This window comes from Corylus avellana, chromosome ca6 (genome assembly GCF_901000735.1).
Source record: "Corylus avellana chromosome ca6, CavTom2PMs-1.0".
Classification (NCBI taxonomy): Eukaryota; Viridiplantae; Streptophyta; class Magnoliopsida; order Fagales; family Betulaceae; genus Corylus; species Corylus avellana.
Window position 1 is genome coordinate 26,038,304 of NC_081546.1, and position 25,233 is coordinate 26,063,536.

The 25,233-nt window shown below is 32.2% G+C and overlaps 1 protein-coding gene across 1 annotated transcript; it reads left to right on the forward strand.

Moving 5' to 3' along the window:
* The first annotated feature begins 13,507 nt into the window (after positions 1-13,507).
* LOC132185455 (lupeol synthase-like) lies at positions 13,508-24,242 on the forward strand. Its single transcript, XM_059599227.1, has 19 exons — positions 13,508-13,631; positions 13,796-13,993; positions 18,610-18,795; positions 19,398-19,487; positions 19,592-19,789; positions 20,346-20,430; positions 20,543-20,709; positions 20,808-20,996; positions 21,109-21,222; positions 21,487-21,606; positions 21,701-21,823; positions 21,910-22,008; positions 22,495-22,551; positions 22,631-22,677; positions 22,769-22,912; positions 23,009-23,186; positions 23,350-23,430; positions 23,682-23,780; positions 24,132-24,242. Exons 2-19 carry the CDS (start codon positions 13,799-13,801, stop codon positions 24,240-24,242), a joined length of 2,283 nt encoding a protein of 760 aa, XP_059455210.1. The 5' UTR covers positions 13,508-13,631; positions 13,796-13,798.
* Positions 24,243-25,233: the final 991 nt, after the last annotated feature.

The window sequence follows — 25,233 nt, forward strand, 5'->3', positions numbered from 1 at the left end:
GGGAGGCGAAGAGCAATGCAGTATAGTGGAGGACGGACGAAGACATCGTAGCATAAGCAAAAGAATGGGTAGAGCAACTGAACTAGTCGAAAAAAACCAGAAAAATAAAATTTAAAAAAAAAAAAAAAGAAAGAAAGGAAAATACAAGAAGCATAGTGGGAGGAAAGAAGAGGGGCGTAGGGGGGGAGGGGAAAGGAGAGCTCCCTCCTCCCCACAGGTCCGTTTTTTTTCTCCCTACGTATTCGAGCCTGTTTGGAATCCAGACAGGCCCTAATATTGTACTTTCATATTGTATTAGGGACTGTTTGGAATCCAGACAAAGCCCAGGTTTTACAAACACCAATGGGCTAGCCAATTAATGCAAGAATTAGGCCCGTAAGACAAGAAATGAATGATTTGGGCCAAGCTGTGAGCTTAGATCTGTTTCACGAGATTAGGCTTTCTCAAGCCCATGGGAGTTGTGGTTTAGATGGTAATTATGTGTATTTGTACGGTTGTACCCTACCACGACGTTGATATCCGAATTCATGAAATTTAAATTATCAATAATTTTCAAAGCTTAAGCTAATAAATAAATTGTGAATTTCATTCTTTAATGAATATTTAAAACATACTGGTAGAAGGTACCAACCTGATTGGCTTATATCTATGATTTTTTTTTTAATTTATTAATTTTTTTTTATTATTCCCTAAAAACAAGTGGATTTAAATTTTTTTTTTTATTTTTTTTTATTTTATTTTTTATCGGGGTTGATTCATTTTCACACCAATAATCTTGTAAAGGAATCCACGGCTTAGTGACCTTCTCAACCATATTATATTACATGAAGGCAGAAAATAATTACATATATTTTGCATGTAACACGAAAATTCTACAAAAAAATTGACAGAACCAAGGGAAATTGCAAGTAGGGCTATCAAAATAAGTACTTGGCAATTAAACAGGTACCCATTTATCTTATGTATGTAACTATTCTTTTTGACGCCTAGAAGAACCTTATTATAAAAATACATACAGATGATAAACGGTTCGTAAACGAGTCATGTCATGTGCATGTTTTGTCAACCATAATTGCTAGTGAATATATATATATAGGCTTGGTCGATCTCTTAGAATATTATCAACTTGCACTTGCAAGCAAACCCATCAACTTAAATATGTAAATAAGCAACTATCCATTACTAGCATCAAGTTCAAACTTCATCCCCATTGATCACTAAGGCATGTGACACATGGAGATAATTTCTTGGAGATGGAAAATTCCTCGAGTTAATTCTTTAAATAATCAAAATTACAGCTATTTTTACTAAATTAACTAATCATATTATCAACATAGGATTGAGGTGTTTACAAAAACAAGCAAAATAAAGAAAGGGAAGATTTTGGTTCTGTCTAAACAGAAGTTATTGAAAGGAAGAAAAGTCTAAGTATGTGAATTATAAAGGCTCCATCAAATAGATATTGATCGAATTGAAGCATTATCAAACAATTTTCCTTGTTTTCACTTCTCTTTAAAAAAAAAAAAAAAAACCATCAACCTCCTTTCAAAATTATTATCAAACAACTTTTTTTTTTCTTCACTTTTCTCTAAAAAACATATAATAAAATTCAAAACTCATTTTGATTTTATATTATATCAATCACTTCTTATTATATTATATCAATAACTTCTCTCATCAAAGGTTCAGCCAATTCATTAAATAAAAAATAAGAAATGTTAGGGGTACTAATTAAATTATTTTACCAAGAGATTAATACCAAGATAATGTGAAACTTATTCGAAGATGATCAAAATAATTAATAAAGAAAAATGTTGATTTTTTTAAAATAATAAATAAATAAATAAGTTAGGGATACTAATGAATAAACTCCACGTCATTTTAATATTTGATTAAAAAATAATTAGTACCCATAACATTTCTAAAAAAAAAAAAAAAAATCCCATAAAGTCAAAACTCATTCTCTCTCTCTCTTCCCCGAATGTCACAGTTAGCTCAGCTGTGGTCACGGATCTCACGATCATTTCTGCATACGTATATGTATATCTCATGGATATTGCCACTTAACAAGATATTTTGAATGCCTATTAAAAATTAAAAAAAGAAAAAGAAAATGAAGATATTGGATATGGTGACGGAGGGTGGTTTCATTTTCTTACAATATATTTTAATAATATAATAATAAGCATCTAAATATGTTAATAATACTTTTTTTTTTTTTTTTTGCAGATAATATTTGCTTGTACGTGCCCTAAAAAAATGTCGAATATTGCAAGTGAAATATGCTTAATTTACATGCCAGCGAAAGAAAAGTAGTTGGCATAGTTAGTTTAATGATCATGCTAAGGACTAAGGAGCAAGATGGGATAGATGATAGCCCATCTATCTATAATTAGCTTAATGATCATGTTTTTTATATATTTTTTATTTGTGGGAAAAAGAGTTAGATCAAGTCTAAAAAGCACACTGCATGGCACGTGATCTAGACTTTGTCAATTTCAATATGATTTGAGCTAACATGGAAGATTTTTTTGACATTAAAGACTGATAGTTGAAGGGAATTGAATATCAAGCGGTATTTCACGAGGGCAACGTGTAACTGAGTGATAGTTGAGGAGGGTTAAGTGTAATTAAATGTTCAATTTATTTTTTAAAAAATTAATAGAGAAAAATATAGACATTTCCTCAAATTAATACTCAATTTACAATATCTCCCAAACTAAGACGGTATCAATCTCCTCCAAAGTCCAAACTATCAATATTTTTTTAAAAAAATTTTATTTATTATATATTTTGAAAAGGTGACTTCAACAATTCCAACCCGTGGGATGTGGTTAATTCAAGTAGTAGGTGTAGACAATGATATACTAGTTGTTTGGTTTATAATAAATATAGGATTAGACTAGTTAGGCATGGAAGTATGCACAAAAGTTAAATTAACATGCAAAATGAAGATTCTCCAAAGTACATAAATGATTAATCTACTGTAGTTAATAATATAGAATTTGACTAATTAGGGGTGGAATGGTTGGCAATTGACTAGGCACTATGTGTGGGTATCAAACCACGTACGAATTAAGATTCAGTGCAATATTCTTATCCTATTAATTCATATCTATGTGAACCTAGAGGAAGGTGCAAACCGTTCCGACATGTACCCGAGTAGCATGTGCCCTATTTGCTTGAAATGATCGAGCATTTGTACGATCGAACATGTAGAATCCTTTTTTGCACGAACATATCCCTTCTTTATTGCAATGCAATAAGGCAAATACCGTATGAGTATCGAATCGGATCTCTATTCTTGATAATACTCATTGCCCGGGGTAACAATTTGTATTCGTGTGTCGGATTCAGGTCGATTCGATGCATAGACATAATATTATATAGGTTAACCATGAGTCGATTTATTTAATTAAATGGGTTAGACCCATCAACCATATCCCATTAATTTCATGTTGGGTTCGCGGATTATGTCAAAAATTATCTGCTCCAGCTAATGTCTCGTGTTGGATTCTGGTAGTGTCGAAGCATGGGTATAAATACTATATAGGTCAACTATAACCCAATAAATTTAATTAAACAAATCAGATCTCTCAACCCTAATATGTTAATTTCATGTTGGATTCATATCAAATTTACAACCGGTATCAAAGCTGTTATAGGTAGGGTTTGAAAGTTGCTTTCACTTTCATCAAAAATAAGTCATCTAGGTAGGGTTTGAAAGTTGCTTTCACTTTCATCAAAAATAAGTCATCGTAAAAGCCCATAAGACCATCATGAGGATGTTGAATTTTTAAAGCCCAAATGGTGTTCACTAGTTAGATGACAATGGAAGGTGCATGCCACATCTTGCATTGATTATTATATAAATATCTAAAGATGACTGGAAAATGGGTTTTTAGCAACTTCCGCATACAAACAGATTGATAAGTATGGATCACTATCCATTCATAGTTTATCAATTTTTTTATTTTATTTTATGTTTTTATTTATTCTTTTGTTTGACTTATGAGTAAAGATTAATAAATAATTTTTATTATATATTTTGTAAGAAGATCTAGCAAGTTGAAGGAATTAAAAAAAAAAAAAAGAAAAAAGAAAAAAGAAAAAAGGGGAGGAATGCCGACTGAAAATTTGAAATGTTGGCGTACTCAAAGCTGTACTCGCCTGGCGTAGTTATTGTGGAAATCAAGTTGAAATTCACTGTCTAGCTAATTGCATAAACGTAGTGATAACTACATATTTTGTTTAAGTGCTAGTTTTGACGAATAGGTTTTGAATTTTAAAAGTGATTAATCATTCTAAGAAATAATATATATATAGAATTTATTAATGTGTTAAATAGGATGGACGAACTATCCGGGTCACTCCCAAATGGCCAAACAAAGAAAAGAACAAAGGGTTATGGAAAAGCATTGCTACAGAACATTCAACATCTAGCAGGTGTGAGCCGAACATGGTGTAAATGCTTTTACATTTAAGGACTAAATATATTTTTAGTCATTGTGATTTGGAGTTTTAACAAATAGCTCCCTAAATTTTAGAAAGTGATTGATTTATCACTCCTTATGGTAAACCAAAAAGAAAAAATTAATCATTGTCATTAGAAGAGTTGACATAGTCCGTTAATATGTCATATTAGGACGTCTGGCCGGAATTGAGGAAATGAAAATGGTAAGGTGATGGCTGCTTTGTACTTCCAAGTCAAATTCTAGAGGGGTCAATGAAGGTGAAGCTTATGCAGGTCTTTGGCCGGTAAATTAGCTTCCTCTCTTGTGTTAAAATCTCTGTTATTATAATGGGATTCTCTCTTTACTGTCATTATTATGGCTATTAAATGGCCTAATTCTATCTCAGATTGGAGAATCAAGTCTATTAATATCAAAGTGGTAAAAAAAAAAAAAAAAAAAGTCTATCATCAGAGACATTAATGATCAGCTCAGTTTAATAAAAGCTAGAGATTGCTTAGTAAAAAACTTCTTAAACAAAAAGAAAAAGAAGTTTAAAGGGATAAAATAAAGATACAAATTTTAAATATTTGACTCTGATCTCACTTTTATATCACTGTCACATTAGCTTAATATGATGAAAATTGGATGAAAGTTAAGTATGTAGAATTACTCCAAAATATATATATATATATACTTGAAGGAGTAATTTTAAATATTTAACTATCATTTTAGTGAGGTAATGTAACGGTGCCTATCAATTCTTTTACAAAAGAATATAAACTATATTACTTTCCTTTTCTTTTCTTTTATATATTTTTCATTTATTTGTATCCACAAACGACTTTTCTTCAGAGCTGAATTATCTTCCTGTGATGACAATAGAAAGATATTGTAGTGGGCCTGTTTGGAATCCAGACAAACCCCAGGTTTTACAAACACAAATGGGCTAGCCAATTAATGCAAGAATTAGGCTCGTAAGACAAATTTTTTGACCCAAAAAAAAAAAAAAAAAACTATTTGAGCCAAGCTTTGAGCTTAATTAGATCTGTTTCAAGAGATTGCCTTACTTTGGGATGGTAATTATGTGTATTAGTAGCTGTCACAACATTGATATTATATTAGGCGATCAGTTATTTCAAAATTTAAAGTCAAGAAAAAAATTATAAATTTAATTATTCAATTAATATTTTAAAAAGTATCGGTGAAAGGTACCAACCAATTAAGTTGGCTTATTATCTCCATGAACTTTCCCAGTTTTCCCTAATAACAAGTTGATTTAATTTTATATTAAGGTTGATTCATTTTCAACCAATTAAGTTGTAAATGTATCTACGGCTTTGTGACCTTCTCAACCATATTACATGAAGGCATTAAATAATTACATAGATTTTGCATATCATATAACTTGAAAACCCTACTAAAAATTTGACTCTTTTAATTAATTGAAAGCATATAGATCAGGGACGACAGAATAGGGGGCCAGAGCCATGACCCCTCCCGGTTTTAAAATTTTCCTTAAAAGATATTTCTATAGAGCCCAAAAATTAGGTTTGATCCGTATCGAAGGCTTAATTCCTTATTCATGTTTTGTCCTCTCATTTCCTTAGGGAAATCCTAATTCCAGCCTTGATTTATAAATCATCAATTTGCATAGGTTCTTAGAATATTATCAACTTGCACTTGCAAACAAACCCATCAGCTTAAATCTGTAAATGAGCAACTACCCATTAGCTTGAAGTTCAAACTTCATCCAGTTTCACTAAGACATGTGACATATTGAGGAAATTTCTTGGCGGTGGAAAATTCCTCCACTGGGTTTTGTCGATTTGTAAATTCTCTATGAGTTAGCTAAAATAACGAAAATTTATATATCATTTTGAACAAGTTAAATCTTGAAATGATGAAAATAACATTTATTTTTACAATTTTTAACTACAAAATTATTTAGCACGTTGCGTACAGTCTTGTAAAAAGAAAGCAATAATCATATATGTGCTATTACTTTAAAAGTACGCTAAAAGTGTATAGTTTCACATGGTAAAGAGCTAATGTGAAATTTAATTGGCATCCATGAGTGCATTTGCAATCCATCCACTATAGGTGGGATGTGTTATATAATTTTTCCCCTTTAAATCTTTGACGTCCTCATTTAGGCAACATCAGTATCGTTCCAATACCACATAACGTTGCTAGGTTATTCTGATAACATTTGTAACAATTTAGAAAACGACCTATATATATATATATATATATATATATATATGTGTGTTCTATCATTTTAAAATGATTAGTTAATTTGAGGTTTTCCTAAAATCACTTATAAAGCTTAATTTGACTTAATAAGAAATAGAGCAATTATATATGAATGCCTTTATATTTCACCCACTTTACCTCAACTACTCGCCTTCCTAACGTGAGACTCGAGTGTTAAAAAACAAACAAAATAAAGAAGAAAAGGAATTGAAAGGAAGAAAAGTCAGGAAAAGAACAAAAGAGTAAGTTCTCTTAGAACTAAATCAGTAAGTTAATCCTTTCTCTTCCATTCTATATTTGGTATTGAATTGATTTTCCTGCCTTCTCTTCCTCAGAAGTCAAGACGGTCGATCACGGGGCAGTTAATTAGCAACTTTTAACATATTGTAAAGCATATGTTAATTGATGTTTAGCAAGGTCCTCTTGACCCCATGAGGAATCATATGATGTTTAGTATAACACCGAAGTATTTTGAACATGTAAGCATAATCTGCAATAATCTTACTAATCTTGTCATGTATATATATACCGATGACAAGTCCAAATTTCGAGGATTAATTGACCAAAATAAAAGTTCAGATACCAAGTTGACAATAAATCCAAAAATTGAGGGGGATCAGAATATATTGTTTCGATATTTCATAATAAGACAATATTAATGATTTAATGTACACCAACTTTCGAAGAAAAGAAGATATATATGTAGAGAAGTGTTGAAATACGAGAAAGAGATAAAACACAGACACAATATATGACTTTCCTAACATGTTAGGTTTGGATTTCGATGGAATCTATATAGTTTTTAAGGTCTAAATTAACGAGCGTATTTTATTTATATTTAAATATTAATTAAATCATATTTATTTTAATATTAATAATATAATTTTTTGTTGAAACATTATTTTTGTTGCTTTTTGTAATATAAAATTACTAATTAAATTTTTATATTCAGATTTTTCTCATATATCATTTTCAATGGATCGTATAATTAATTAATTTAATCTTTTTTGTGACATTGTTGATCTTATCAATTTTTTTTTATTTTTTTTATTTTTTGCAAAAGCAATTGTAATAGACATTAATTGTCAACAAAATTCTATAAGCAATACATGCATTTGGGAAAAAAAAAAAAAAGTCTTTTTTTTTAATATCTAATTTAATATCTTAATTGGATCACTTTCTTCTATGAGACATGCTATTCTTCTATGTATCTCACATTCATCTTTTTTTTAATAAAAAATTTACGTCACTAAGAGGTAGCTCAATCGATTAGGATCACGCCTAATGAAATGGAGGTTACTAGTTCGAATCTCCCTCCCTCCTCTTATGTGGACATGTCAAAAAAAAAAAAAATAAAAAAAAAAATTCACCTTTGGATCTGTATGAACTAGTGGTGGAATTTTAAAAAAAAGTACGAATGGAGACGGATGTACAGTTGAAAAAATAACAAATCTCTTATTCTATTTGTCAAATTTCTTTTAAACCTTTTAATTTTGAAAACAAATCTAAACCATCAATATCATTCAATACAATGCATTTGAGATTTCCATGAATGTGAAAATATGACTTTCATAAAAAGCAAACAAGTGGGACTTTTAAAGAATTGTGAACGTTAAAGAAATTATGAACGTTGAGACTATGAAATGTGAATATATAATGCGACATTTAATTAGTAATTATTGTTTTTTTTAACCATAATTAGAGACTATTTACTTACTTTTTATCATGTTAAAAACTTAAAAAATTTTATTTAAAAAGCCTATAACTCATTGTATAATTATAAATTATTCACCTCAGGCTCAAACCAGTCGAGCATCATGTGAACACAAGTTTAGAGATATCAAATCAAGTTCTCTCTCTAATTAAAGGTCGAATACCTACCCACTACGCATTCAATCAAAACTTTTCTCTTTAAAGATTGGGGTTATCCAAACAAGAAGAACCTTCTATCATGGAAGGAATAGGATTCTTCCATTAAGGTTGATTACCAGCTGGTCGAATAGGTGAGTTCCGGTTTCAAGTGGTACGTGGTTTAAATAGGATTATCTTAATCTGTATCGATATTTTTTACTTCTGTAATCGTCTTGTGCAGCCTTTTGAGATGACTGGATCACTCGTTTGATCCATTTCTTACTTTCTGTAATTATTTATGCATTGTTTTAGTTTGTTTTATGTCTGTTGTTAGGGAACCTACCCCCTTTTTCGGTTTTAAAATTACTCACTCTTTCTTTCTCTTGAATCAAAAGTGGTAAGGATCTTCTCTTATAACCATTTTTTTTTAATTCAATTAAAAAAAAAAAAAAAAAAAAAGTGAGCTCCAAGATCCATCCAAGATCCATCAAATAATAAAAACTCATAAAAGTTAAATTAAAAAAAAAAAAAAAAAAGAAAGAAAAAGAACTCATCAATAATCATACTCTCTCGATCTCTCTCCGTCAAACACATGATTTGACAGTGAAAAAGAGACAAAATAAAGAAGGATCAGAATGCTTTGTCTTTGCCTCTATCCTCTATATATCTTCCCCCAATAGTCAGAGCTGTGGTCCAGAATATATATATATATATATATATATATATATATATATATATATATATGGTTAGCTGGATTGGTTGAATTCTTTGAGTTTGGTTCTTAATAAATTTCTTATTCATTAAAAAAAGAAAAAAATTGCTCGAAGAGAAACCAAGGACCATGCCAATGTTTCCATTCTCATTAAGGACCTATTTGAGTGTACATTTGAGGGGTCATTTAAAAGTGGGTTTAATACTTAACAAGTTCGTTTGAAGAAAAAAATATCCATTTGGTAAAAAAAAAAAATGAAAGCACTTAAAGGTCCCAACATCATTGAGAGAGAGAGGGACTCGGTTGCGTTTTACTTATTAATTTTTTATTTTTTATTTAAAAAAAAAATTAAAGGACCGATAAGCACTATTGTCACCTCAATCACGATAAATGTGATCTTACCCCCAAAAAAAAAAAAAAAAAAAAAGAAGAAGATAAATGTGGCATTATTCTGTAAATTATATTGATGACTTGGGCATGATTTTTGGATAAAATTGTTGTTGATGCGTAGTACGTGTATGTCTACCTTGAACATTGAGTATATTAGCTCATTTGAATACCTTAGATTTACTTTAAAACATCCTAAGCCAAGTGCAAATGATAATTAGGGTTTAAATGAATTTCTAAGGCCAATTACATGTAGTAACCCCAAATTAATCAATTAATTTGAGATGCTGCCATTACTAATTAATTTACTACCACATTATTCTTTTCCACTATATTACCATTAGCCATGGCCACCATATCACATACCCACCATTGATTTATTCTTGTCGGATACTGAAACTACAACCTTGTAACCCTTTTTATAAAGGGATTAGGAACCTAATTAATTAATTATATCTTGATTAGATGTTCTACAATCAATCTAATCTAAGATGATATGTGCTACCACCATGACTTGAGTCACAAGCTTCTTAATTTTATTTTATATAGGAAATGGAGAGTTAATTTGTCAACTTGAAATGACCATAAATCATTGAATTGGGACAATGATACAAGGCTTTCCACTTCCAAATGAATTGTAATGAAAATTCAAGCACCGCTTGTACTCATCTAATTGGTAGATTAATTTGTATTATGGGTCCTAGCTAGATTATTTGTCTCCTTCACACCATTTACAAGCCTTTATTACTTTTTCTAACCTACTAACTTTAGTGTAACTTACTGGCTACCGACGGCTAAGCAATCATGATGGATGATAATTAAGATATTTTATCATTGGATCTGTGATGTTTATATGTGGAACTTATATAAGTTCCACAAATTTAATAGTAATTTTTGATTGATTCTACGATATAAATCACCCAATTAAGTCAACAAAATTATGATCAACTAATTTGGAGTGTTCTTGATGTAGCCTTCTCCCTACGAATAAAACAACTGTGTTTGTTCCCATGCATGGATCATGCAAGTGAACTCGGTTGATATTTTGGGGCCTTCATCAGAATAATTGGAAGGCTACAAGACCTAATTTCTAGGTCCATTGTGGAGCCGGGGTACAGCTATTATTTTAAGTGTTAGAATATATTAACTGAATAATTAATTTACAATCTTTTTTATAAACTTGAGAGTTTTTTTTTTTTTTTTGAAAAAATTGATGATTTAACATGATATTATAACAATAATCTTGAGTTCGAACTATGTAATTATAATTCACTTTCCACCTTTACCAGTTTTTATGAGCTTAAACATTTGAATAATAATCAATTACCTTAAAACGTTCTCGAAATTATTTTCATTTTTATGTCATGTCGTAATATTTTTTGGGTTAAATATATTTTAGTCTTCTCAATTAATGATCTTTTTTTTATGAAGCCTTACGAATTGACATGTGTGACACTTAGGTCCATCAAACTACTATTCTATTTTAATTAAGCTCATTCTTTAGTATTGACCGTCTGTTTGGATGGAAAATCAATATTTGACCAAAGTATTCTTAAAATTATGATCTAGTGTTGACACTTGAAGAACAAAAAAAAAAAGCAATTATGGTTAAAACTTAAAACCTAGTTTGTAGTTACAAGCTAAATTGAATTGTAAATATACTTTGAATCTACTGAATGTAACTATAAAAAAAAACTAAAAACCGACTTAAATTATTTTCAAAATCGTATAAAATAGATAGTAATAAAGACCCAAAAAATGCCCCATTAACCACAATAACCGACCCAAACAACTGCATTTAATATCACAATAACCACGCCAATGCAAATATCTAAAATTGATTTTCATATCCATAGCGTGGGCCGCCAAGAATTCATACTAAATGACACATAACCGATGATTGGGTACATCCGGTTACCTATATACAGAATTGTGTGTAAAAACACAGTGTACCAGTGCAATAAGACAGGGCAGAAAATGTGTGAGAAAATCTGGTCGCAGTGTGTGGTCGTGAAATACTTATACAACCCTCTGTATCTGGTTTTTTCAGTGTGCAAGGCAACAAGTCAAAGACAAAGAAAATGCGTGTGAAAAAATCTGGTATCGGTGTCTGGTCGGGTTTTCTCGGTGTGTACGGCACTTAGACTGGCGAATCAGGACCGAAAGCACGTGGAAAAACTGCATAAAATCCAATTTCCGTGCATACGAGGTATCCAATATTCTGTTCCTGTGATTTTTTTTTTTTGAGGGTTGATAATTCCCATCACTACCGTGTATCTGCCATGTCAGCATTTTGCCGGCAGCAGATGAACCGCCGGAGTGGCGGCAGATGGCCTGCTGTGTGCAGCCTGAGCCTCGAGCATGCACCACCGTGGTGTCGCGCGGCCCTGAGCCGCAGAGAAGCGCGCGGCGGTGAGCTCCGGTGGGTTTCTTAACTGAATTAGCTCGGGCTGAACTTGCCGGCTGACCCAAGTGAGTCGGCCCAGACCATGCTATTGGACTGGACCCATGAGGTCAGCCCACTCTGGACCCAACTGTCTTCTCTTACAATAAAAAGTGGGGTGGGGAGTTGTCGGTTGTCCTGTCTAAACTATCCAAACCAAATGTCAATGTCCTTCAATAACAAAAGTATCCTTTATAAACTTAAAAAATTCTTAAAATTATATATATAAAAAAATATAAAGAATAAAAAAAAATCTATAGGGTATTTTTTTTTTTCTTTTCCTAACTTTGAAGAAGACGTTGTTAATTAAATATTAGTTTAAGGGTATATAGAAAAAGAAAAGGCACTCATATGTATGAAGGTGTGAGATTTATTCTCTAGTCACTCAATTTTAGTGTGTAGATATGAGATTTATTCCACTTGACTAAGAATAACAAGTAAATTGTAACCACCTTTCATAATTGACAACTACGATTATTCTATGTATATATATATATATATATATATATATGATGAAATTTTTTTTAAAAAAAAGTATGGCCATTTTGTGTACCCATTTATGTTGGATAAATCTTAGATGATCAGATAAAATTCCGACTTTGCCGGTAGTCATAGCGCCAAAAAATTATTTGCACCTAAAAAAATAGGAACCGCATATTTGACGAGGATGCCACCACGATTAAGGCTTGATCTTGCGGCAACCCTTGGATTTAATTTTACTTGACAATGACAGCCTAGAACAAAAAAAGGTTTACATTAATTAACTAAATGCTAGTACTCGTGCCTTTGATTCTTTCAATTTTAGCTTTCTTGTTTTTTTTTTTCTCAAGTTGCCACTAGAAAAGTTGATAAAAAAAAAAAAAAAAATCATAATAATTCTGACGACATGGTGATATGATCGAGAGTGGTCTCGTAGTAATTCTACTCTTAAATAATTTGACAGAAGAATGTCAGAAAAGCAAACAGGGGATGCTCAGGTGGGTTAGGTGGATATCCAATAATCTATATATATATATATTAAGTTCCAAAAATACGTACAATTTGATTAAAATGAAAGTGAAAAAGAGATTAAAATAATAATAATAATAAAAAAAGCCAATTATATCCGGCCAGAATAGTTTTGCAAAGTCAGTCAACTTTCTTATTGTTGAGCCAGTAGGCCAGGGGAGCTAGATTGCTTCATCACACAATCTCTTCTCCGGAGGCGAAACCACCTTAGCCCTTGGGGTCTGTAGTCCCCCAAGCCTAAGGTGGTCCTAAAACAAATTTATTTAAAAAAATAAATAAATTATTTTTTATAAAATAGACCTTAAAAATTATTTGTCCCTGCAATTATTATTATTATTATTTAAATTTTGTTCTTCAAACTAAAACTTCTAGTTCTGCCCGTGCAGTTCTCTGCTCCCCTCTCTCCTTATATATATACGCACACGGGAGACTCTTCTGCCTATCTTTCATCTCAGCGAAGTGTTCTTTTCTCTATACGTATCCACCCTTTTGTTTCTCTCGGGGGAACAAACTCACTTTCAAGGTACTTCTCTAACTCTAAGGCTAACTTCTTTTACCATGTTTTTTTGTTTGCTGCAAATGATCTCTTGTTTCATATATATATATATATATATATATATACTTGAAAATCATGTTGCATGTCTGAGTAGTAGTGTCGGTTAATATTTGTTACATTAATATATATAGAGGATGTGGAAGTTGAAGATAGCCGAAGGAGGGCCAGGGCTTGTCAGCTTAAACAACTTCGTCGGCCGGCAACACTGGGAATTCGACCCTGACGCCGGAACTCCTGAAGAACTTGCTCAAGTTGAAAAGGCCCGCCACGACTTCAAGAATAATCGGTTTTTGATGAAACAAAGCGCTGATCTTTTGATGAGAATGCAGGTACGTACATACCTTTATATATATATAGTTTCTCTTCTCTTCTTTTCTCGTATAGTTTATTTGAGAACCATGAGAGGACGGTTAATGTGCCACAAAAGTTACCGTTGGTGGTTACTTTTTTATTTAGGTGGTGTTTTTGTTAACTTTGGTTTGTTGTGGGTTAAACAAAACAAAAAAACCACTAAAAACAGGACGGAATTAGCGTGGCCGGTATAGGCAATGGCCTCAATCCAAGGAAAAAGAAATTTTATAAAGTAATTTATATTTATATTTTTTTACTTTTTATTGGCCTTTACTCACTAAAACTTTTGGCCTTACCCTCTGCCCATTCCAAACTCGAGTCTAAGAATAGCGACAACAGTCGCAACAAGACATGCATCAATAATAACAGCATTGTCAATGAAAATAAAGAAATGCTATGCATCTTAAATTTTTTTTTTTTTTTTTTTTTTAAAGTTGGTTCTCAAATGATATTTCACTATTTCATGAGTTGATGACACACTTTTCAAAATAATAAATTTCATGAGATGGTAACACATCATTTGAGAATTAGTTTTTTAGAAGAAAATTTAGAATGTGTATGTAACACTTCTCATGAAAATTATAGCTAGCTGATAATATATATATATATAGTTCAAGAAAATCGAAAATGAACAAAAATATAACAGAAATCTCTAGGTTTGAAGGTGGCAAAATCGCATGCATTGCAGACGGACTCGGATGCTTCACGCTATTGGCCCCAGTGGTGGGTCAGTTGTGATGGTGATGGATTGATGTCCATTACTAGATGGGAGCCGCACCCAAATTGTAATTTAAAATAAATAAATATTATATTTATTATTAAAAAGTTTACAATTTAAAATATAATATAAGAATTTAACTAACAAAATTTATTTACCCTTGAAATTTAATTAACAGGAGCCACACACATAGATGACCACGCCATTAATTTTCCTTTCATGTTTCCATTTGTAATTTATCTGCCGTCATGTTCTTGGTGTATTGTTTTTATTTTTATTTTTTTATTTTTTATTTTTTAATTGTTCTTGGTGTATTGTTGTTATTGGTTCTTAGTTCTTTACCCTTGCTATCTTTTGTTTTTTGTTTCTCATGAATAATGTATTTTTTATACTTATTTATTGCATTCATTAAGTAATATGGCGTATTTAAAGTTTTTTATTTTTTATTTTTTTTATGTCAATCACTTCAAAAGAAAATTTTAAAATATAGAATAACGTTAGAAATTATTTTTTATTTCACAATGATAAAAATATATTACCTTTCTACTAAGCTTAATTGGTTCCAAAAAAAGAGATCGAGTTTCTTATGTCATTAAAGACAAACTCATGGCATGTTACAGCCAACAAAAATGTATTTCACAATGGAGTGTTCCCATCAGCACCATTCCATTTGAATTCATTAAACACCATCTAGAAATAGAGACATAAACCTATATAAGTACCATATCATTTAAAGCACACTAAACACCATTAACTGATATAGAGCGATGAGTCTAGCTTATGAAAGCACAATGTACTAACAAAAAATTTAAAATTAACTTTACTTTTACATCACATCAAAATACTTTTTCAATTAAAACACAAAAAAAAACTTCTAACCCTTCGGAGTGTGACGGTTAGTATTCTTTCACTGCTCCAAGGCACAAGAATATGCCAAGCCCACATGGCATGCCCCATGGGATGCTCCACCTTTGACCTTAATTAGAGCCCAATGGCATCCATTTGTTTTTGAAATGTATTTTTCTCAATAAATATATTTCTAATAACCTTTTACCATTTGTCAAATGCCGGTGAACACAAGTATTAATGGAATTCCCACCATGTTTATATGAGACGAGTTAGGATCTTTTCTAGTTCAAATGAATACAAGAATATCCAGTTAATTATATTGGAGAAATATTTTTGTCCTATAAAAAAGTGAAAAGATAAAAATACTCATAAAATATAACGAACTGGCCGGTTCAAATAAACTGGAAGAGATGATCATGTTCCATATTGAACAATATACTCATAATTTTTTGGCTTTATCCAAAGAAAGGAAAAAGATTGTACTATTATTTTCTACAAATTTATGTGGAAATATTTGGATTATAATTTTTATTATAACTTCTTTCACAATGATCTTAACTTTTATCGTAGTAATTCAAAAAAAATTAAACAAGATTTCAAGTGATAATTTTTTTTTTTTTAATATTTTTTATGTTTATGTTTACACTTTACCCTCCGAAGTCATTTATGTTTACACTTTACCTTCGGAGGACATTTTCGAATGTTTTGGTTGAAAAAGGCACCAAATAGACGGATTTGATGGAAATATAGTATTTTTTGTGCCAACATCAGATATATTGTGGGGGGTCTTTCCTCGATTTTTAAACATTGAGCACCAAAACGCAAATGTGTAGATATTTTAGGGGTAAAGTGTATTTTTTTCAAAAAATAAAAAAAATAAAAAAAATAAAAAAGACCTACAAGAAATTTTCTATATTTATCGGTCAAGATTTAATTTCACTATTTCTTTCTTTCTAATGAAAACTTAAAATTAAATATGGACTATTAAAAATACATAATATATATATATACATATATATATATATATATATATATATATATATAACACTTCAGCCAAATCCAAATTTTCTGTATGAAACCTATTAGTTGAGTTTGTAATAGTGTCGCTCTACGTACATAGACGGCTCTTAAAACATGCTTTGTAGAGTGGGATTTCGAATGCCATAAAAAAGCTTTGACTTAATTCACTATACACCAATTAATTTTCAGATGAGATGGTTAAAGTTCCGATCCAACACTATAGATTATTAGATTCTTATAAACTTTGTATTGGGCCATTTGTTTGTAAAGCTGAGGGGAATATCCATTTATGTGGACCATAAAGCAATTAATCATAAGATAAAGTCGTTTCCAAAGCTGATGTGAAATTTCATTTTTGTGGACCATAAAGTAATAAATCATAAGATAAAGAAGATACGGACGATTGCGGCAAAGAAGATAGAGGTTGTTCGGAAAATTGACCTTAGTAATTGACAACACATTTTTTCAATAAGCTAAGATCCATTTTTTGTGGTAGAAAATTAACTTTAGCATAATGTCATTAATGATTATGGTCAATTTTTGTGGATCATAGCCACAAGATAAAATCAAAAACAACGTCTTTAGTAGTCTTCTCCAAAAAGTTATGAAGTATACAAATTACCAGTGCTGGGATGCAATTTTGTTCAAGTGGATAGTTTTTAGAATATGTCTTGCAGAGTGCGATTTCGACAAAGAATTACTTTCTATTATGTACTCCTTTAATTAACAAAGAATTACTTTCCAAGCAATAAGCATATAGTTGATGAGAGAAAACAAATAAATAAATAAAAAATACACACACAGAAATTTAAATCTATTTAGTGGTACCAACCACACCAGTTCCCTTTTCCCAATTTCCCTATGAATAATAAAGAAAAAAAAAAAAAAAAAAGCACTAGTTAACATGATGCACAACGGAACAGGATTTTCTCCAGTCCATTTTGGATTGGAGAATATCCAGTTAATGGTCAAGATCTTTTTAAGAGACCCTGAGGCCATAAATAGGACATTTGTCCCATTAATAAAAAAAATAAAATAAAATATTATATATTTTTTTAAAAAATTTATAAAAATTTTTTTAAAAAAATTAAGGGTGGCTGGCCACCCCATTGGGGGTGGTCGGACCACCCCAATTGGGGCTGAGGGTGGCTTCGGCCACGCAATACCGCCGGTCTGGGATGGCCAAAGCCACCCCATGGCCCTTTGAGGTGGTCCGGCCACCGCCAAGGGCCAGATCAAAAAAAAAAAAAAAAAGGTTCGCTTGGCCCTCCGGCCACCCCCACCGGGCACCCCTGGCCGGCCATTGGGGTGGCTCTCAAGCCACCCCATCTAAAATGGGATGGTTCGGCCACCCCCTATGGCCAAGATGGTGTGGCCAACCACCCCTTATTTTTTTATTATTTTATTTTTTTTTATTTTTCTTAATCTAAAATATTGTATTTTTTTTTTTTTTTGTAGTGAGACATGTATCATATTTGTGACTCTAGGATTTCTAAGAAGAAATCCCAGCCATGAACTGGATATTCTCCGGTCCATTATAGATTAAAGAGGATCCTATTCCTAGCATAAGGGGCAAAGGATTAAGTTGGGCTTGGAATTAATTTTCCATATTCATTTTCAAATGTCACACGGGGATCATCACGTCAGTTTTTACTGGATTTATAATAAAACTAAATTATTCTTAGCAGCACTCATGTTTTTAAGTAAACATTTAGATATTGACAATGTTATGATATTTACCACGTCAGTCACCAACTAATTAAATTGACTGGTAAACTTAATTGTTTAGTGATTAACGTAATAAGTATCACACAAACTGTCAAGTCTATTTTGAAGGAACCTATAGTAAAAGTGTAGCACTCTTAGCGGCACTCATATTTTTATGTAGAAAATTAGAAAAGATCATATGGTTGTGATTTGTGTTAGAATCTAGAAAATTTCAATTGTGAGGACTTTTGACTTATTTTTCAATTGAACATTTCTCTGTTTGATATGGAAAACTCACAGCTTAGGAAGGAGAACCCATGTCCACCAATTCCAGCGCCAGTGGAAGTGAAAGAAGCAGAGGTGATAACAGAGGAAGCGTTGATTACTACAATGAGAAGAGCACTGAGCTTTTATTCCTCCATTCAAGCCCATGATGGCCACTGGCCTGCTGAATCTGCTGGCCCCTTGTTTTTCCTTCAACCCTTTGTATGTTTTGTTTCTCACCATTCAATATACAACTACATATGCATCTTTATTCTTTGTTTTATTTTTCTTTCACTAAGATATAAAAATGCTTGCATAAACTATTACACTTCTTAATTCTCACATGAATTTTTAATAAAGTATGTAATTTTATATGCATTTTGGCCATGTCAATTTGAAGGAAATTTTTATCGACATTACATTAATATTCCTTGCCAAAAAAAAGAAAAGAAAAAAGGAAACAAATAGCCAAATATATACTTAAAAAAAAAAACGTCATTTTATGCCTTTTTTTTAATGTCATTTCGCTCAAATGGCACAAAATCATAGTTTTTATGTTGTTTACGCAAACAACATAAATTTAAAATATTTTACACTGTTTACTGTACAAACGGCACAAATTATAGAATTTATGACATTTGTGTTTATTGTGCAAATGGCACAAATGTCAATAATATATATATATATATATTTCTCCAAAATAACCTCAAACACACATGCACATGCACATGCATATATTTTGGGATTTATGGAATGGAGAAATAAATCAACCCAGTGACTTGTTTGTTAAATCTAACTTAATTTCGTATTATTATGATATGCAGGTAATGGCATTATACATCACTGGAGGTCTCAATGCTATATTTTTACCAGCACACCAAAAGGAAATTATTCGATACTTGTATAATCATCAGGTTTTATTCTTTTTTTTTTTTTTTTGGAACACAAGTTTGTGTCTTTAAAGTCCTAAAAAACTAAAAAATTGGCTAATTTTTAAGTTTGTGTATTTGTTGGATAGAACGAAGATGGAGGTTGGGGCTTCCATATAGAGGGTCACAGCACAATGTTTGGGTCAGCATTGAGCTACATTGCATTGAGATTACTTGGAGAGGGACCTGAAGATGGTGAAGATGGGGCTATGGCTAGAGGCAGGAAATGGATCCTTGACCATGGTGGTTTAGTGGCTATTCCTTCATGGGGAAAGTTTTGGGTCACGGTATGACCATTTGGAGCCATTTCCTTATGTTGGTTATATATATCTAGCAAACACTTGAAATTTATAAGCACAGATTCACATTCCATAAATGAAAATTAAAATCAGTATTTCATTTTGGTTGCCAAGATTTCATGATAATATACATATGCAAGCGAACAATTATTAACGCAGCATATCTCTAATGTCCGGATAAAAGTCATTGAAAATGAACGGTTTAGATTGAGCCACGTAAGCATCTAAAACTAATAAAATAATTAAAAACAAAGGCGTGTATGAACCACCGCTTGTGGTGGTCAGCTAGCCTCTTGAGGAGTACCCTTTTGTGACCAGAATTGCGACCGAGAGTCTCCGATCTCAATTCTCACATTCAACAGCTATCGGCCGGCGAGCCAACTGACAGCTTATGTTCTTCAGCTTAGGGCACCAATTCAAGTTCCAACTGTATATAATCTTTAGCTTATTGTGAACTTGTGATGTAAAGTAGTGAGGTGCTTAAGTCTCATTGATTTATATATATCTGTCAAGTGAAAACTCAAATGTCTCTTCTCATGTGAAGGTACTGGGAGTGTATGAGTGGTCAGGCTGCAATCCACTACCCCCAGAGTTCTGGCTTCTTCCTAAAATCTTCCCCATGCATCCAGGTTTTTTCCACTCACATCTTTTTGTTGAAAAGCACATTTAATAAGATAAAGGTGTGTGTATCAAAGAGTTAGCCTTAGTGCTTTTATCTGATACTCAAGGTGTTCATTACAGGCAAAATGTTATGCTATTGTCGCTTGGTTTACATGCCAATGTCTTATTTATATGGGAAGAGGTTTGTTGGTCCAATCACTGGATTGATTCAAACACTAAGACAAGAGTTATATAATGAGCCTTACCATCAAATTAATTGGAATAAAGCCCGGAATACAATTGCCAAGGTTAGTTCAATCTTAATCCTTCTGCATTTCCTTTTGCAATCATGAAGATTCCTGGTGAAGTTAATGCATACATAAAACTCACCCATGTTGCTAATTAGGAGGATCTCTACTATCCGCATCCCCTCATACAAGATATGCTATGGGGATTTCTTCACCATGTAGTCGAGCCTATCCTGAGCTATTGGCCATTTTCAATGATGAGAGAGAAGGCACTCAAAGCTGCAATTGGTCATGTACATTATGAGGACGAGAATAGCAGATACCTTTGCATTGGAAGCGTTGAAAAGGTCAATTACCGGTGTGCAACTATTGCATATACAATCAATATATATATATATATATCAAAGTATTTGATATTTTTATCAATGAACTGAATTGTCAAGGTTATTTTTATTGTAGGTATTATGCTTGATTGCCTGTTGGGCTGAAGATCCAAATGGGGAGGCATACAAGCTTCATCTAGGCAGGATTCCAGACAACTATTGGGTTGCTGAAGATGGCTTAAAAATCCAGGTTCTATATATTATCACCCATTGCCTTTCATCTAGACTAAAGAAGAGAATAAATCAGAAAATAAAATATTCTAACATGGTCTTATGTGGAACAAGAACAAACCAATTAATTATCACATCCAGAAACATGTGTTCATGTTAATGTAGTCACATATATACTTGAAGCATTACCCAAAAGTCAAGCCTGCAAAATCTTGGTCCATTTAAAATCAAATATTTTATTTTGAAATGTAATAATAAATGATGCCTGGTTTATTCGATGCAGAGTTTCAGGTGTCAGATGTGGGATGCGGGTTTTGCTATTCAAGCAATTCTCTCTTGTAATCTAAACAAAGAGCATTGGCCAACCCTTCGTAAAGCACATGAATTCGTAAAGGCTTCACAGGTCAAATATATATATATATATATATATATATATACTCCTTACATTTTTTTTCATATGAAAGATAATGCTTTAACATAATCATGTTATTTTCTAGGTTCTAGAAAACCCTTCTGGGGACTTCAAAGCTATGTATCGTCACATAAGCAAAGGAGCATGGACATTTTCCATGCAGGACCATGGCTGGCAAGTCTTTGACTGCACTGCTGAAGGGTTGAAGGTAATGCCTCAACTCTATCAAAATAAATTACCAAAAATTTGTTTCAAAGCAGAATCTGACATTTGGCAAAACCTTCTCTTTTGCAGGTTGCAATCTTGTTCGCACAAATGTCTCCGGACCTTGTTGGGGAGAAAATGGAGACACAGCGGTTTTATGATGCTGTGAATGTCATTCTTTCTCTACAAGTAAGAATTCAACCTTTTAAAATCTATTTTTGACCCAGTTAGCACTTAAGGCTAACTTTTGGAAAGCATTTTCTTTTTTTTTTTAGTGTTTGGTACGATCGAAAATCATAGTAAAACCAAAAGCGTTTTTGTTTGACTAAGAAAATCTACTTCAATCCCTGTAATATGGTTTACAATTTTTAAAACTGTGAACAATTTTATGTGTTTGAGCTTCTTTTTTTGGCATGCTCTCTCTCAAGTAGTTCAATTTTTTCCACCACCAAAGTTTGCTAGTCATTGTTGATTTTCTGTACAAGGCAAACACTAGCTGAAATCATTTTTCTGAAAATTAATTTCACCGAAAACATTTTACATCAAAAGAAACGAAACCTAAGCAAAAGCTGTTTTCTAGCTAAATTGTCTACTTCACTTCTAAAACTTCATTATGTTTAAGCTTTCCCAGATGCTTCACATGAATAATTGACTTTCTTTCAATTGCCACTACAGAGTAGCAATGGTGGTTTCCCAGCATGGGAGCCTCAAAGAGCATATGCTTGGTTGGAGGTAACTTCTAAAAGCTTAACAAAAATCTTCATCTTTTACCCTGCACTCTTTAACATAATTTTTGTATCTATATTCTCAGAAGTTCAACCCCACAGAATTCTTCGAAGATACCCTTATTGAGAGAGAGTAAGAAATGTTTAGCACAACAACATATATATACAAAGGTATTGCTCATATTTGCTTCCTAACAACAAGGCTGTGTCATGTACCCTTATAGGTACGTAGAGTGCACTTCATCTGCAGTTCATGGTTTGGCACTCTTCAAGAAGTTTTATCCTAGGCACAGGAGGACAGAGATAGACAACAGCATTTACCAGGGAATTCAATACATTGAAGATGTTCAAGAACCTGATGGATCGTGGTAATATGTTTTTCTTTTTTTGTCTGTTGATGTTGTTAAATCGTACAGAGACAAAGTTCGAACTCGGAACCTTTGCTCTTATACCATTTTTTACAGGTATGGTCATTGGGGGATTTGCTACACCTATGGTACATGGTTTGCTGTTGGGGCACTGGCAGCTTGTGGAAGAAACTACAAAAATTGTCCAGCATTGCGCAAAGCTTGTGAATTTTTGCTATCAAAGCAACTCTCTAATGGTGGATGGGGAGAAAGTTACCTATCAAGCCAAAACAAGGTATATATGCAACAGTTTCTTTCAATTTCAACGTGGATTCAGATTTATAGCAATTTGTTTTTGGTGAACTTTTTAAGGGTTCTCTCACATTTGCTATCCGAATTGCTAACAATACGAACTTCAAAATTGCTAGAATCTCAAAGTTTGTTTCTTTGTGAAAAAGGTGTGGACGAATATAGAAGGCAATCGTGCAAATTTGGTCCAAACCGCATGGGCCTTGTTGTCTCTCATTGATGCTGGGCAGGTCGGTGCATCATTTTCTCTTCAAATATTTGACCATTGCTCTGCATTATAAGTTTATAACATAGCATTGCTGCATAAAAAGACCAAAGAATGTAATGTGTTATGGAAAGAAGAAATATGAAAGAAAAATTAAGATTTACACAAATGAAGTCAAGAAAATCTAAAGCTTAAGTATTCAATTGTGTCAAATTTTTGGAATTACAAACATATATACCCATAATATACTTATTTTGAATGTTTTTACAACTTTAGTCCGAGATAGACCCAACACCAATTCATCGTGGGGTAAAAGTATTGATCAATTCACAAATGAAAGATGGTGAAATGAAAGATGGTGACTTCCCCCAACAGGTAATTCATGTTTATTTAGATAAATTGACAAAGTTTTCCTTTAGTCCTGTCAATTAAATCGATATATGTTTTTAAGGCACATGATTCTCATATGCTTTAAGAACAGATGTAGTAATGCTACTCTTCACACCGATTTACATGACATATTTTAAGTAGTTTTCCTTTTCTCTAAATGGCTGACATAGTAAGCCACTTAAAACACGTAACATCAGCTAGTATGAAATGAGCGTGATAAATAGGTGTGAAGAGTAACATTTCTTTCAATCCAATTTGAGGAAAACTTTATCCATTTAAGTGTCTTTGAGTTGGTCTTTTTTTTTTTTTTTTTTTTTTTATTGTTATTGGCAACAGGAAATCACCGGAGTATTTATGAGGAACTGTACACTAAACTACTCATCCTATAGAAACATTTTCCCCATATGGGCTCTTGGAGAATATCGAAGGCGAGTTCTGTTTGCATGATAACCTGAATGCGTAAGCAAATGATTGCATATTGAACTTCAGGAGCCCAATTTAGCTTGAAATGAAATGGTTATATTCCACTACATATATAACCTTCATGCAAAGTAGCAAATGTCGAGAATGCTTAGTTACCAAATAAATGCAAAAAATTCTCTACTACTTGAAAGATGTAAATTATGTCATAATTACTTTGATGTGAGACAAACATCAACTCAATCATGTAATGCAATTAATATAATATATGTGGGTGTTAAATGTGTAATATCATGTCATATAAACCTTATTAGAGTCAATATTTGAATTTGTGCAGATAAGTGGTGATTTAACATGATAATGTATGCATTGTCTTTTGAGATAATTGGTGATTTGAGACTTTTAATAATTTAAAGGAAAAAGTACACATACTTCATTCAAATTGCTACCCTATTGTTTGAGCATCTCCAGCAAGGCTTTTAAACTAACTTTTAAGTTAAATTTAGCAATTTTGGTGCTACAGCAAACCTCTAGAATAACAATTTTTCTAAAATTTGCTACAGTGAACTTTCATATTTAAAAGTTCACTGTAACACTTTCTAAACATTTTTTATTTTTTCTTTCTCTCATCTCCTCTCTCCTCTCTCTACCTCTCCCTCTCCCTCTCTCCTCTATCTATAATAAAAAATAGTATTTAAATAAAGTAAATTGTAAAATAGATAGTCTGCTGGAGTTTATTGTGCAAAGTAGTAGCTAAACTAAAAAAGTTGATTTTGAATGGCTGAAATAGCCATCAACTGCTGGAGATGCTCGATTAATGGTTGTTTTTGCTTGGTTAGTTGGGTTGTTTCATGTAGGGGTGTACAAATGTGGTGGTTATTAACTGCTAATAACTGCCTACATGCAATCTCTAACCGAATAACCGCATAACCAGAAATAACAGCAATCGGATAATCGCCTAAGCCAGTTTCGGTTACTGGTTATAGGCATTTAGAAATCCGGTTGTTTGTTATTTCTT

Coding starts and splice junctions, on each gene's coding strand:
- LOC132185455 (XM_059599227.1), top strand. CDS start 13,799: ATGTGGAAGTTGAAGATAGCCGAAGGAGGGCCAGGGCTTGTCAGCTTA. Junction 19,488..19,591: donor GATACTTGTATAATCATCAG/GTTTTATTCTTT, acceptor TTTGTTGGATAG/AACGAAGATGGAGGTTGGGG. Junction 23,187..23,349: donor ACCTATCAAGCCAAAACAAG/GTATATATGCAA, acceptor TTTGTGAAAAAG/GTGTGGACGAATATAGAAGG.